Source organism: Leiobunum rupestre, chromosome 6 (assembly GCF_980474605.1).
Source record: "Leiobunum rupestre chromosome 6, qqLeiRupe1.1.hap1, whole genome shotgun sequence".
In the NCBI taxonomy this organism is placed as follows: Eukaryota; Metazoa; Arthropoda; class Arachnida; order Opiliones; family Sclerosomatidae; genus Leiobunum; species Leiobunum rupestre.
Genome location: NC_143389.1, coordinates 6,263,771 through 6,280,621, shown reverse-complemented (window position 1 = coordinate 6,280,621; position 16,851 = coordinate 6,263,771). Strand labels below are relative to the sequence as shown.

The window sequence follows — 16,851 nt, the reverse complement described above, 5'->3', positions numbered from 1 at the left end:
GCCGTAGCAGAAAAAATCCGGCATCGCGTCCCGGCGGGTTTCAAGTAATTAGAGCCACGTCCATACGAATACACCGCGAAAGCGCTTCGAATCGCTTTGCAGCGCTTTCTGGAATGTGTGAACGAGTTGTAAACCAGTGTGTAACGATTTCGAGGTGTAACTGTGACTGAGGTTTAGGTTACTAGGGTCCTGGAGTCTTACGCAGAGCGAGCAGAGAGAACGCCACATCTACGCGTTTATAGGCTTACCCACTATTCACCAGATCTCAGTCTTTATTTACTCTGCTTTGGTACTGTAGCGCCGCCGTTACGAGAAGAGTACATTGATAAAATATATAATTGATGAAACATTATTATTGTATTTTGTAAGTCATCAAGTTCAATAGACATTTTAAAAGCAGTCACTTGAGTTTCTTGAGAAGTTGGTATTGAAATAAAATCGGAAAATGAACGGCGACGCATCGAAAACACTTCGGCGGCGGCGGCGCGTCGAAAAATAGTTAAAAAAAAACGGCACGGCGGCGTGTATAACGGCGGCGTCGGACCCTACAGTGTAGTCAGTGATGCCAGATTGAGGGAAATTTCCCTCATCTAGGGAAAATTTGACCCCTATAAATGGTAAAAAGGGAAAAGATAAATCTGATCAAGAACTAGCTCAATCTAGGGCATTCGAGGGGGATATTATTATATTCAAAGGTTACATGAAAAATGACACACCTTCTTTAAATTGACGTATTATGAAAGATAAACTGTGATTTTTGTTAAAATAGAAAATATATTTGTGTATATTTGTCCGTCAACACTCATGTGCAATGAAAAAATAATGTATTTTTAAACTGTAATATTTATACTGGTAAAATTGTTCTTCGTTTTTATTCATTGCGAGATGAAAGTATTATTTTCTTTAGGACTTTTGTTATTTTTGTCTTCCAACGTCCCAAATAATTGTTTTACGCAAATATTATTGATCTTTGTGTTTTGAAAACTAGGGAAACTTTAGTTTAAAAAGGGAAATTTAAAGGTTTGAAAATTAATTTCCATTTTCGCGACCTGGCATCACTGATTGTAGTACCACGTGCGGAGAGGATACACACGCCTTTTTTCACCGGTATATTTTGGTAAATGTATTTCAATTCGTTTTTCTTTCATAAATAAAATAAGGCTATTTTATTAAGGATATACTGATAATAACTAGGAATAGATGTTTAGCAAACTAACTTATGAGCAACAGGCAAGAAATAATAATTTATTAAAGTCTCAGCTATGTGTATATTAGGCCTAGAGTCACTTAACTCGGTGATTTTTTACTCACTGATTTAGGTTTAAGCCCAATAGGGACTAGGCAGCATGACGTCACGCCGTTTCTTTGGCCATGTCCACCATGCTGGTATATTTTTAAATGGAAAAGCACTACGTCATGTTGCCAATTTAAAGTGTCAACAAAAACACCATAAAAATGTGTATTTAAAAAAACCGATTTAGTTTATATCTTATTTAATATTGTGTATAGTATAATACCGAACACCTGGCAAAAATTTATTAAATGTATAAATTTAAAAACTGCGCCCCGGGAAACTGCAAATTTGGAGCCCGCAATATAAGCGATACCTGTTTAAATCGCTTATCGAAAAAGTATATTTTTACAGCCCCTGCCAAGCTACGGTCCTGTACATACTTAAAGGGAGGTAACAAAACAAGCTGATGGTTAGAACATACTTCCATTTACAATGCGAGGTTCAACAATAGGTGTTAAAATAAAAATAAATTAATAAGTATTAATTTGTAAGTACTAATTAAAGTATACTTCCTATCTACTTTAATTGGTCCATGCGTCTAGCGTAAAAACTAAACTACCAGCAAAACCCAGTGGCGTAGCCGGGGGGGGGGCACCTCCCCAAAACGTTTGGCTGTATATATGTACATTTTTTTATTTTTTTTAATTTTTTCATTGTGTGCCTCCTCGGAAATCGAATCCTGCCTCCTGGCTACGCTACTGGGAAAAACGCATCCCACACCAAGTTACTGTGTCGGACAGTATGAACGCCAAAACTGAACTGACTACTTGGGCTGACTAGTCGGATCGACTCAGTCAGGTGACTTAAGTGGGATAGTGTGAATGCGGCTTTAGAGGGTGCTTTGATCGGGACCCTACCTGTGAGTTCAGGGAACTGCGTAAGGGACCCCGCGAAATTGACCAGAAGAACGTTATATTTCCGATGATGGTTTCGGGTACATATAGATCCGCTCTATTCAAATAATTCGAAACAGTGGCGTTGGTTTCTTTAAATACACCTCACTAAACGGCGTTTTTTCTTCGATTTAACTTCCTTCCCTCCCCAAGATATACCATCCCTTCTCCCCTCGCTTTGTAGCGATCATTAGGAGAAAGGTTCGAATGTCAAACTTGTGGTAATTATGTCGCTTTTTTTAATTTTTAAATGACTGTTTTTTTAAAAGAATACCCGACTCATAAAATTACGATCTGAAACCCGATCGGGTCAGGCTCTTCCAACGATCTTTTCTTGCCCGCACCCTTAAATATAAGCATCCACAATTTTGTGTCGACGGCTAAGGGTATTAACCGATACTAGGCTCTGCAAGACTATAAAGGACTAACATTTTACTTTCCTATACTTTTATCTCGACATACGATTATAATATAATAGCCCCCTTTAAGTTAGACGTCTAATGGCGGAAAATCGAAATTTAAATGTTAAATTCAGTTTTTATCAACGATGGGATCGAAGCTCGTTACGCATAACGCGATTTTTTTCCAACAATATTAAATAAATAAATTCTAATCAATAAAATATTCTTCTTCCCTGCTGACACATTAGTTGTTTCGTTTATCTTTCAAGGATTTTACCAGCCAACAAACCCATCGCAGCCCTCCACTCCCCCCGTGTAAATATTTTTAAGCAAGCGTCCTTAGGACTAGCACCACTGTACGAGCTAACTTCGCTCTATTCTGTTTGTCTCGCATTCATGGAGATCAGTGGCGTAGCCAGAATTTGGTCCAGGGGGGAGCGTCGAGGTATGTTAATGATGAGAGGGGATCGATAAGGGGTGAACATTTAGAACATTTAAAGGTAGGGCCAAGGGGGTTTTGTACACGGAAATCGCCCCTTGTCTACACCACGGACGAACTAGCTACATTGTAAGAAGAAGGGAAAAAAGTTGTCGCATGGAGCCGGTTTTGATTTTCTATTGGAGAAATGGCTCTTAAACTACATGCATTAGATCTTGGACGGATTCTAACTTATAAGGAGCTAGTATATTATAAGCTTATAATCTCACTGATAGGGGAAGAAAAGTATATTATCCGCAAGCCCATATTGTTTTCACTTTAAGTTAACAAATTAAAATATAGGATTATCTAAAGCCGACATTTGGTGGTAGTTTTTAAATTATTTTCATAGATTTCCCTGATAGTTTCGTATTTCTTTTAGATTAATGGAGCTCTTGCAAAATTGTTCAGTTTGCGCTCATGATTTGGTTGGTAGTGATGACTTTCTAAAGCACTATAATCTTCATCGCAATGTTCCCAATATTGTTTTTTCCCTGTTATAATTCAAGTTGTGTTTCGAAATTTAACAAATACAATTCATTAAAAAGTCATATGCATAGAAACCATAGGAAAAGGGCACTCACATCTGATGAGTGTTCTAATAAATGCTCTTCTAAGACATTTATATTTGAATCTTCTGTACCACAAAACATTTGTTCGGTATTAGGATGTCAATCCACATATTTTGATTATATGTCATATATTAAACATTTAAAGAATCATTTGCGTCTAGGAGATACCGTTTCTTGTCCTTTTGAATGCACTGATACACAGTTTACAGTGGTTTCTTCATTTTCTGCACATATATTTAGAAAACATAAAAATAACGAACTAAATAGCAATGTGATTGAAACAACGCCTAACAGTATTTCCAGGGATCCTGTTTTACCACTTGCTCCTCAAGTTATAAATGATACCGGATTAAATAAAAATGATCAGTTGTCTTATATAGACAATCAAAGTTGCGCAAGTACTTCTTCTGTGGAAAACACTGACAGTTTATAAAAGGCGGAATATGCCCGAAACTTGGGACTTTTTTATCTTAGGCTTGAAACCAAAAAAATAATACCAATTTCAAGTATTCAGGAAATCGTAGAGGAGTTTTAATGTTTGAAGCAAATGGAGAGTGCTTATTTACTAAAAAAACTACAAGAAAAGTTAGTTACTTTGAATTTAGATGACCAAACTTGCAAAAGTATTTTAAATGTGCTTAAGGAGTGTGACATAAACGAATCGAATTTCAAAAATCAATATCGCCGAAAAGAATTTTACACTGAAAAGCTAAATTATGTTCATCCTATAAACATATTACTGGGTTATGAAGGTGGCGAAAAGGTTTTTTATCATTATGTTCCCTTCATCGAATCTTAAAAAACATTTTTAAAGAATACTGAAGTTTCAACTCTTGACTTTTCCAAAGCCTACCTATGTCAAGAACCAAAATAATGTGCTGATGGATGTAACTGATGGGAAAACATACAGCCAATACGAATGTTTCTCGGAGAGGTCCATTAATCTTCTAATATTTCAAGATGGCTTTGAAACAGTTAATCCATTAGGATCTGCTAAATGTAAACACAAGCTCATTGGTGTTTATTATACGTTACTGAACATCCCACCTGAAAAAAGGTCTTCCATTGACCACATTCAATTGATTTCTTTATGTAAAGAAAAGGCAATGAAACGTTTTGGTATTCAGAAATTCTTAGTAAAGTAATTTCTGATCTAAAATGTTTGGAAGAAACTGGGATTCCGCTTTTGGCTGGGATTCCGCTTTGGCTTGATTGGCGATAACTTGGGCGCACACGACGTTGGTGGTTACGACACCAATTTCAGCAATGGTTACATCTGCCGTTATTGCGAAATTGAATATAAAGATATTAAAACTTGTGACAAATCTGTCATCAGAACTTTCAATCGTATGATTATGCAATTTCTAAACTAGCCACTAAAGAAGTTTCGTCCTATAAAGGAATTAAATATAACTCTCCTTTCAACAGCTTAAAGTCGTATCACGTGTGTAACCCAGCTTTACCTCCATGTTTAGCTCATGATCTATTTGAAGGAGTGGTAGCTTACGACGTTAGACTTTTCTTAACGTACTGGATAAAAGTGAAGAAGTGGTTATCTCTTGACCACTTCAATTGGTTAATAACCCATTTCAAATACAGAGGCTCCGATTCCCATAACTTACCATGTCCACAGAAAACAAATACCACAAAAATGAGTGGAAATGCATCTCAAAATTGGTGTTTGGTACGCATGCTCTCTCTCGTTTTATATGATCAAATTAAAGATTTTTGTGACCCTGTCTGGAAATTGTACTTGGATTTAAAAGCAATTGTAGAAATAATTTGTTCAACAAATATTACTAAAGGAGAAATTGCTATTCTTATTCCCATGCTTCAAAAATATAAGTCAAATTTAATAGAATGCTTTCCCGACTTCAAATTAAAGCCAAAACATCATTACGTGTTCGCACACTATCCGCATTTAATGCTTGAATTTGGACCCCTAATAAGGGTATTCACCCTTCGTTTTGAAAGTAAAAATGGATCCTTCAAAAAATGGGCTAGGCAAACCAAGAATTTTGTCAATATTACAAAAACTCTTGCAGAAAAGCATCAAAAACTTCAAGCATATTTAAATTGTGGAACGTATTTTCCTCCAGATCTTTTGTATTCAGATCGTGGCTGCACATCTTTCCAAACCGAGATTTTCTCTAATTCAAATGTTACTGAAGATGCGGAACAACATGATTTTATTTCTAACACTATTTGTATAACAAAACTAACTTATATGGGAACTGTATACGAAACCGAGCAGCTTGTCATTATACACAGTAGTGAAGACGAAACCTATTTCGGTAAAATTAGGTCCTGTTTAGTTAAGGAGAGCAACGCTTACTTAGTTCTTGAATATTTATCCTCCAAATTCCATCCAAATTTAGGCCTTTACGAGCTTTGCGAAAATGGTAAAACATCTATCATTAATATTAAAGAACTGACAGACTACTATCCACTTCATTGTTATAATACGAGGAATGAAACTTGTATCTCTAAAGCATTCGGTTTACCATCCGAGAGAGTAATCGTGAATTGGATTGTATTTATTTGACGTAGAAATTAAATGTGGTATATGGTTTTGCAAATAATTTATAATTTGTTTTGCTTTAATCTGTAGGTGGTAGTTTTGTTTAGATATAGCTATACACGTATTTGTAGTACATATAAATCTATTGAATAGAATATTATTTCTCCTTGGGTTTGGTTTTCACCGCCATTTTGGGGACGTCTTTAATTAGCAAAAAGGCTTAAGTCTGCAAATACGATTTTTTGGGGATCGAGTCGAATATCAATTTTTTTTCAATGCACGTCACATACCAAATCGAATATCTAAAACGTCAAATAATTTGGTCGAATATGTTTAGCAAAAAAATTAAAAACCCTCAGACTAATACCCAATTATGCCAGTTAACTGATCAAATACCTAATCGTATTTCGAATATCAAATAATTCACCGTATTTTTTATTGGATAAACATAGGTGGCGTCTTGCAACGCCACAATGCCATTTCACGGTTTAGCCGACGTCACCCGTGCTTTTTACTATTGAAAAAAAGTCTTCAAAATAGAAGCCATAGTTCATAGCTTCCAAGCGAAGTAATTTTACAAGCGTTATTCGATTCGATCTTAGATCGAATTATTTGGTCTCACTAAAGGTGGGGTGGCCGAGTGGTTAGCACTCTCGCCTCGCAGCAAGAGGAGCCGGGTTCGATCCCAGCTTGTGGCACTGGGTGAAAATTCCGGAACCACTCCATCTGCGTAGAGTTTGCAAGTTCTCTCCCCACTGGTTAAAGGGGTTTTCCACCGAGATCTTCGGTTTCCCCTTCTCATAAAAACTTACTGAGGTTAACGGTAATAGTAAGTGTAGGGAGCTGACGGTTGGCTCGCGTGGCATGAAGGGCTTGCCACCACCTTCCTACGCATTGTAACCCGGCGACCTGTTGCTTCATCACGCACAAGAACATTGCTTATGTGGTCGAAGGTGGTGCCTTGGGTATTAGGTCTATTTAAAAAATATTTTTTTTGCACGCCTCTAGAAACCATATTATATTATTTGGATTTTATTAGGGAGTAAAGTAAACCCATAAAATTGCTGGGGTACCGTTTTTCATATTTAAACGTCATTTAGTAATTATGTTATTACAAAAACAATTGCATTAAATATTAAGTTTTATTTTTTCAGGAATTTTTTTGAGATTTTTAAGTTTTTAATGTTACGCTCTATAAATTGTAAAATTTCGTTCTCCAAAATATTTAAATGTACTAATTTAGCATTGTTTTATTTTCCAGACTAATAATTGCAATTTAAAATATAACGAAATAATGCTTTACGGTAGCGATTCAAATTTCAATTTGAAAAGTATTATTATATCTGCACTTCCTGGGATATCTAACGAAGAAGATATAGAGAAACTAGAAAGTAGTTTGCGAGAAAAAGGTGTTGAAAACTTCGAAGATTTGCAATTACTTAGAGAAGACGATTTTGGTATACTATTGAAACCAATCCAGATACGGAGATTCATAAGATATATTCAACTGCAACATGCTGGTAGCAATTGCCATGTTAATCACTTGGATTAAATGAATACATCAATTGAAAATATTCAAAAATCACGTAATGCTAATCGGGTAATATATGTGGAAGACATTCAAAATTCTAATTTTGTAAAAAAAATCTTGTATTTTAAAAATGCATGTAATTGAGTAGAGCCCTGCGCCGCCGCTAAACCCCACCGCCGCCGATAGATTTGAAAACACCGATCGCGTAGCCGCCGATTGTTCAAAAATAGGCGCACGCCGCCGCCGCCGCCGCCAATCCCACAAACGGGGCGCCGCCGTTGTTTATTTTGTTTATACACAATTTTTTGTTTTCAATCGTATTTCCTTTCTTGACCATTGGTTAGATTTTATCTAACAGTTTTTCGTATTAACTGTGCCTATAAAACCGTTGTTTCTGATTACTGCCTCGTGCGGTATACGACTCGTACGAGTTGGTATTTTTTCTTTCCCGGCATACTCTTAACAAAAGGTATTTGTGATAAAATGCTGTGATGTCTCACTTTAAGGAGTTAAGATGCGTTCATACGATATCTTAAATGGGAGTTAAAGAATTTTAGCACCTTTAATACAACCATTCGCCAATAAAAGCAGGACATGTATCTCGTAATATATCGCGTTGGAAGTTTCGTCCATAAAAAGAAGCAAGGACCTATGTGAGAGGGGGGAGAAACGGAACGTGCAACAAGTTAGTTTTACCCGTATATTATCGCCCTCTATCGTAGACGCGGCGAAAATTAATTATTTTTTTTATTTAGTAGCTTAACGAGAACATGGTCTGAGTTTTAATTCTTATTTTTAAACAATTACCTGAAAAATACAAAATAATAGATGTCCGCATAAAATAAGGTATTTGCTTTGAAGTAATATTTTTTTTAATTAGGACTCAATATGACTCACGTGACGTACCCTAGATTCGAAATCTCGGTGTTTTCCCATTGGCGATTGCGCCGTAAGGATCTTACTGACAAGGAGACTACCCGAGGTGGTTATCACCGATTTTGTTGAAACTCGGGGGTTATTTAGACCTTATGGTAGAATGAAAATTGCCAAGGGAAAAGTTGCAATGGGCTTTAGTTTTCCTATGGCAACCGAAAATGTTTATGATCTCTCCATTTAAAAAAGTATGGGATTTTCTCGGTTACCCAAATTTTGTTAAAATTTAACCAAAATTGATAAATTTTAGCCAAAATCATTGATCAATTTTACCCAAAATAGGTCAAATTCATCTTTTTGGGTAAGTTTTGAAAACTTAATTTTTTCAAATTTTTTAAGTAATTAAGTACCCTGTGAAACCGAGAAAATCCCATGCTTTTTTAAAAGGAGTTTTTTGGTTTTGAGAGATCAAAAACATTTTCGGTTGCCATGGAAAAACTAAAGCCCATTGCAACTTTTCCCTTTGGAAATTTTCTTACTACCATAAGGTCTACCTAACCCCCGAGTTTCAACAAAATCGGTGATAACCACCTCGGGTAGTCTCCTTGTGAGTTCCATCTTTAGAGGTTCAGAGACACGAAATACTAAGGTTTATAACTTATTGTGTTACTTAAAGGAAGTAAGTGAGGGATTTAACGGTGCCATTAGGAGAGTGTTTGTATCCCTTAAAAGTGTTAAATCTGTGACGCTTGAACACCCCTCTCTAGGTGTTGTGGTCACCCGTTTGATGTATTTTAACTGCCGCATATAAAAATTTCTATAAAGGCCAGCGTGCGCCGCCGCCGCCGGTCATTTTGGTCACGCCGAAGACGCCGCCGCTGGTATATTTAGGGTCAAACGCCGCCGCCGACCGATATCTGATCGGCGCAGGGCTCTATTAAATTAATTCCACCTGAATAACATTTGTAATTTAGACCATTCAAGTTTGTTAATGTATAATTACAATGTGTCTTTCCCATAGGATATTACTGTAAACAGAGAACCCTCGTCAAAAAAATGGTTTGAGGGTTTTATAGTGCAGCCACATTTTTTCAAGAAATCAATTTGGAAAACTATATGTAGCGGAAAAAGACTTAACGTTAAAGATAGGAAAGTTGCCCAAGAAAGACCAGTTTATAGTCAACTAAAAGAAGTTGCCAAAACGTTTTATTCGGCGTACCCAAACGCCATAGTAGATGAAATATGTTTTAAAGAAGTAGACGGACAAGAAGAAAAAGACATTTTGGGAAAGGGATATGAGTATTTTGCCTATCAACTTAAAACTCGCCTTGACAATCGGGCAAGGGACAACACCAATGAAATTCCTCAAATGAGGCGATCCAAAAATAATAAAAATGCGCGTCGGTTAGACGTTATTGATTTAAGTCCAGAAGCTGCAGAAGATGAGTTGGAAATAGCTAAATCTGCTCACAATGAGCTAAAAGATTTAATAAACGATCCGAGCCCTCATGTTGATCGAAATAAACAAAAACTTGTCGAAAGCTTAGTTTTACAAAGAATGGATATTAATTCTCAAGTGGACGGTGAATATCTTTATAGTAACTGGCCTTTTCTCTTCGAATTGTATGGAATAAAACAACATTTGCAATAACAACTTCAGAAGGACATAATTCATTTAGTGAAATCGTTTTTGGTTGAAAAAGGGAAGAACATTTTAGGGTATTTTTTAAAACTAAGTACACAGTCTAGAGGAACCAAGAAAAATATGGAAAAACTAATTAAAATCAAAGAAGGTATTCTGTGGTTCAATAAAAACTCTGAAATCGACAGCCAAAACAATATAGCAACAATTATTAATTTAGTTATGGCGTATTTCAATGAACCAGTAGAATTTCTTTTTCCAACTTTTCAGGTAATTTTTTTTGAAGTGTAATGTTAGAAAACTATATAAATTTCGTTAAATAATATACATGTACACTGAGAAAAAATGATTCTGTCAAATTTACAGAAAAGTCTTGGACGCGCTGGTTTCCAGGTCGTTTCTGTAGATTTTACTGGGCTTATCGTTTAAAGAATTTACAGGAAATAATCTGTTTTCTTTACATGAATCTTACTGTAAAAAACCAGGAACAAATTCTGTAATGTTAACAGTTGACGCGGTAAAATCAACCTAACTGACTGTACATTTTACTATTACAAGTCCTGTGCTTTTAACAGATGACGTTGTTAATTCAATGGAACCGACTGTTCATTTTACGTTGCCATGTTCTGTATTTTTAACAGGTACCATCGTAAAATCAACGTACTAGAATGATAATTTTACGGTTACGCGTCCTGTATTTTTAACAGTTGACGTGGTTAAAACAATTTACCGGACTGTAAATTTTACCATTCCATATTCTGTATTTTTAACAGTTGGCGTTGTAAAATCAACTTACCGGGCCGTAAATCTTACGGTTACTAGTCCTGTGTTTTTAACAGATGGTGTCGTAAATTAAATGGAACGTGCTGTTCATTTTACGGTGCCATGTTTAGTATTTTTAAGAGGTAACATCGTAAAATCAACGTACCAGAATTTTAATTTTACGGTTACGCGTCCTGTATTTTTAACAGTTGACGTGGTTAAAACAATTTACCGGACTGTAAATTTTACCATTCCATATTCTGTATTTTTAACAGTTGGCGTTGTAAAATCAACTTACCGGGCCGTAAATCTTACGGTTACTAGTCCTGTGTTTTTAACAGATGGTGTCGTAAATTAAATGGAACGTTCTGTTCATTTTACGGTGCCATGTTTAGTATTTTTAAGAGGTAACATCGTAAAATCAACGTACCAGAATGTTAATTTTACGGTTACGCGTCCTGTATTTTTAAGTTGACGTGGTTAAAACTATTTAATGGACTGTAAATTTTACCATTCCATGGTTGGCGTTGTAAAATCAACTTACCGGGCCGTAAATCTTACGGTTACAAATCCTGGGTTTGTAACAGATGGCGTCGTTAATTAAATGGAATGGGCTGTTCATTTTACGATTCCAAGTCCTGTATTTTTAAGAGTTGTCTCGTAAAATCACTCTAATGAACCGTAAAATTAACTGTTTCAAGTTTGTGTTTTTAACAGATTGAGTTTTAAATTGAATGAAACGGTCTTTAAAAGGATATCATTCGATATCCAATAATTTTTAACATTATAACACGTATTTTTAAGTTTTTATTTTGGTTAAGTTTACAGTAAATGTAAATTATTTAAATCACTGAAAATTACGTATTGAAAGTGGTTCAAAAAGTAATTTTCTACATGAGATTTCATTATAAAACCCGTCACCAATTCACAAAATATCCAAAACACAAATTTATGACAATTTAAATAGAGTCCATTCCTCTTCCGAGACCTTTTTAAACAGTCGAGCAGCTTTGGTGTTAACCTTATCTTTTTCATTATCGGGGTTTATTATCGCCACAAACCTGAAAACAATTATATTTTAAATCCACGATAGTAAACACTGTAGGTAAATTTATTTCATTGAGTATCCTGACGTAATTTACCTCTGTAAAAATTCCAACGTTGCTTTGCAATTATCGGGATAGTGCATGTTCATCAGATAATACATGCCCAAGAACATGCCGACCACAGTTACAATGTTATCACTTGGAATAAATTCATTTAAAATAACATTGTCAGCGACCAGCATGAAATGTGCCGCTGCAGGCAAACTTTCTCCTAAAATTAAGAAAATATAAGTTAATTTAATTTTTATTTTTATTTCTAAAATATTTCAAAATTTGTTACCGATTACAACTAGAGTTGAATATTTTTCTGTGTGTGTTTTTTTTTTAAATTATCTCCGAAGGGGATGTTCCAGGCTTTAAAATATATAAAACATTTAAGATAACAAATTTACCAATTTTTAATCATATAAACCTTAAGCTTACTTCAAACGTTGGAAATATTTTATTTGGCTCTTCAGCAAAGCGGTCCATTATCATTAGAATAATAGATCCAATAACGTACGCTTTAGTTCTGCATTACTTTTTTAATTTTTTAATTGTTTCTTTGCACATGATTTTTTTGCTTCTCCCAAAGTGGTGTAAAACAGTGGGCATTTATTTTTGAAAAAATCTTCGAAAAATTGGAAAACATCGTGCCCTAGAAGTTCTCTCAAATGCACTTTCATATCCGTTGTTTGAAATAAGAACGGCCACCTCAGTTTAATATCTGCTATATTCATGTCGCTGTTAATATCTTTTCTTTGTAGAGGGTAAGTGAAACACCATTTAGAATCTACCTCTTCGAGATTGGTGTTTATATTTAAATGAAGGTCGATAAGTTCTTTCTTAACTGTTTCACATTGAATCAAAACTTCCTGGCTGGTATCTGGATTGTATCTATATGTTTCAAGCCTTGGAATTATCCTTTTAGACGTTTTCTTTTCTTTTCCACGTGAATTGTTATCTACTCTACTGTAGAGTTATTGAGTGGAAGTACTTAATCCAGAACTGATTTTTTCCCTCGCTTACTGAAAAGGTTGACAATTTTCCTCATGTCAGATCTTGTTGGCTTAGTACATCTTTTCTCCGCGTCAACAACTAAACATCTGACTACTTCATTTCGATCATTCATTATAAACTTTTGATTTTTCACTAAGATGCGTTGCAAAGGTTTGGGAAATATGTCCAGTTTAATAACATCGATTTGGCCAGTTTACGTTGGCGAATATCTATAAAAAATAGTTTATATATATATATATATATATATATATATAAATATAACAATTTCAACAATCTTTTTGAGTTGTAAGTAGAGGTTCCAAATTGGATTTAAATAATCTCTTATTTTATCTTTTTAAAATGAAAGAGAGAAGTCGCAAAAGACACCAAAACTGAGACGCATCTCCTGTTAGTTTTTCAGAATGGGGTCTAGCAGAACAGGGTTTATTTGCGGCATCTTTCCCTTCATATTTAAATTTCGATATTTTCCAATTAAAATAATTCCACGAGAACCATTTGTTTGTACCAATAAAATGTTTCAAGATCTGATATAAATCATACGCAACTACACCCTCAAATAAATCATGGGCTATACAAGGGGCTAATCCAGGATTGCAGACATGATAATATTGCAGTTCATTTAAGATAGAATTCCCCGTTACTCCCTTCACTGATTTCAAATCGGGTCGTTCTGCTAGTTCTTCAAAGCACTCATTGTAATTATCAGGTGTTCTCTCTGGAAAGGGTCCATTTTCATGAAGTTCGTCAGATCTAACAAGGCAGAAGCGACAAATATGCCCATGTGCAAATTGTTTTTGAAAGAATCATATCTCGTGATTTCCAAGATTATCTCCAATAAGACTAGTCACAAACACTTTGAATTTTTTGCCAAAAATTTGCAAGCCTTCAGTTTCCAAAATTTTAAGGTCACTGACTAGTTTTTTGAGACAATTTTTTACATCTTTAAAATAAGAATTTCTACATAGTAAAATCAACTGGATGTGATTAATTGTTGATCTGAACTCCGCGGGAATATTAACCAAAGTATAATATACTCCCAAAATCTTATGTGTACACCTAGCAGATCCTACGGGAATGACCGTCTCGAAAGCATCTTGAAAAATTAAGAGATGAATAAAATTTGTTTTATCTTCAATGTACATGTAATCTCGACAAAATACTTATATCTTTTAGTATTTGATTTTTCCCAGAAACAAAAGTGGCTTTGGGAAAATTGAGAATTTTGTACACTTTCGGATTTGAAATAAGTTTAGTCAAAGAATCTTTTATAGGTACATAATGATAAAATGTCTTTATCCCATTTTTATATCCAAGAAAAATTGGAACGGGTGTGACATAGTTAAGTTTTTTTTTGATAAATTTATGACGTAGATGAATTGATTTTAATTTTTCGCTGGCTATTTCCATAAGGTCGGGTTCAGAAAATACATCTAGGACACGGTTTATGACGTCCTCACTTATTCCTGCTACAACTAAATTTGAGTGAATCTTTTTAGCAATCATTGTTTTTTCTACATACTTTAAACTAGACATCTCATCAAAAATAAATTGTATTGTACTGCTGGGTAAATATTTTTCAGCTTGCAGCTTAAGGAAAAACAGTCCTAAATTATTCTCAAAGGTATTGGATTCTCTTTCATTTGAGTCTATTTCGCTGTTGTCACTAATTGTTTCTAAATTTTCAAATAAGTTTTCTTTTCTGACAACTTCTTCAATTTCATAATTGTTTGTGACACATCTGTCCTCCAATTGTTTTGTGAAGTTAGCTTTATGTTTGCGACTAAGATGGCAACGTAATGATGCTGTTGTAGTAAATTTTGTAGATTTACAGTCTTTACTCGGACAAGAAACGGTGTAACCTTCGACTATGTGAACGTTTAAATGAGAGTGAAATGTTTTCAAATTATTACATTCGAATATACAATTTGGAATAACACATTGAAAACCTCTTTTTCATTATTATTGGGTCTTATGATAACACTTTTGTTATTTTTAAGTTGCGTTTGATGTTTTCTATGAGCGTGGGTCTTAAAAGAGGCAAATTTCTTAAAATATTTCCCACAACAATTAAATGTTACGTTAGACACGTTTTTATGCATACGGCAATATGTGAAATAGGTTCTGAATACGTCTGTTAAAAATGAACAATCACTTTCCGAAAGTCATCTAAAAACAAAACTTATTTAATGCATGAATATATAGGTTTCTTTACTACTTTAATAAAAAAACTGCATTAAATAATTTTGATCTATAGATTGAAACCAATTCGTTATATTAAAACCTTCAAGTAATTTTATACGTCACTATTTGACCTCGACTACGGTCCATATGATAATTAAAAAAAAATTCAAAACCAGATATAGGCCTTTATTAAAAGGTGGGTAAAAATGACGACCCTCCCAGCAAAATTGGAATTTATGTGAAAGATCAATAAGAAACTGCTATTTCGTTACACGACGTCTGAAACGCAGACGATTTTAACCGAAAACACAAAACTACGCGAGACAGGAAACTCATTTTCATATAAATTCAAATATTGCTGCGAGGGTCGACATTTTTACCCACCTTTTAATAAAGGCCCAACTTGGATTTTTTGTGATTTATTCAATTATTTCTTGATGTTATACAATACACTTAAGCATTGCTAATTTGTTAACAATGTAAATTTTCCTTAATTTGTTTTAATTACTTCCAAAATAGTTTTGATTTGGAGGGGAGAAACGTAAATCCGGTTTTATGCGACTTGGGTCTTTATTTTCTCAAGGGCTTACAGTCTATAACTATAAGTTTTAAAGTTTGTCCATTTATTTATTTATTTGTAAATGTAATGTTCCTAAAAACTCGAGAACGGTTCGCTCTAGAGCTCTGAAATTTTAACTCAATGTCCAGGGCCTGATTGCCATCTAAACGCGCCTAATTCCAAATACCTGGCATGGCTATTAATCTAATTCAATTTTATTTTACTCGACTTTGGACTTTCGCCTCTTTGGGAGTCTTTGCTGGAGGTTTTGACGGGGACGGCTTTATTTAGTCGCCCGTAGGCTCTACATTGACGGACAGGTAGAAGGGGTTGAATTTGGGGGCTCTTCAACGGACTCAACACATGTGGAAATTAAAACTCGAGAATTGTTAGCCCTAGATCTTTGAAATTTTAACTCAATGTTCAGGGCCTAATTTCCGACTTTTCTTTTCTAATTTTAATTTAATGGTTTATTTTAAATGGATTTGTTTTATTTGTTCTTCCCCCAATTCCTTTTCTTTTTTGGCGAACAAACCTGGAATATTTTAGAACACCAACGTGCAGTTAAATACTAAATCGGTGAGAAATATTATAGAGAGTATACGACTACGTTTTAAATTTTTATTTTCCCTCGAACTGAAACTCGTTTCATGTAACGTTTCAACGGTGTAAGTACTTCAAGATGCTTTTATTAAAAAGTACTTGTTAATACTATAAGCGAAGGAAACCCAAAGCAAATATTACTAGACTTTATTTAGGTTGATAGGGAAAGATAATCGGATTCCAGGTTTTTATCCTCTCTCTACTTAATTCACTTTAAAAATATATACTCGCTATATCGTAAATGGATATCTTGAGTTCTCAATCGTCATGCACTTTCGAAACGGCGCATGCGTGAAATTAAAACCGGAAAACCACCCGTTTCTAAATCATCTATTGAAGAAAATTATTTTCAAATTTACTATAATTATCTTCGATTTAATCAGGGAACTTAAGTCCGAGTGGTCGCGCATTTGCAAATAAGTTGGACTGCGATTAT

At 34.7% G+C, this 16,851-nt stretch overlaps 1 protein-coding gene across 1 annotated transcript; it reads right to left on the bottom strand.

The window, feature by feature from the left end:
- Positions 1–11,916: 11,916 nt before the first annotated feature.
- Positions 11,917–13,184, bottom strand: LOC149939186 (uncharacterized). Its single transcript, XM_090179030.1, has 3 exons — positions 13,082–13,184; positions 12,110–12,284; positions 11,917–12,028 (listed from the first exon to the last, which is right to left on the bottom strand). The coding sequence occupies exons 1-3, from the start codon at positions 13,182–13,184 to the stop codon at positions 11,917–11,919; spliced, it is 390 nt and encodes a 129-aa protein (XP_090035156.1).
- Between the last annotated feature and the right edge of the window lie 3,667 nt (positions 13,185–16,851).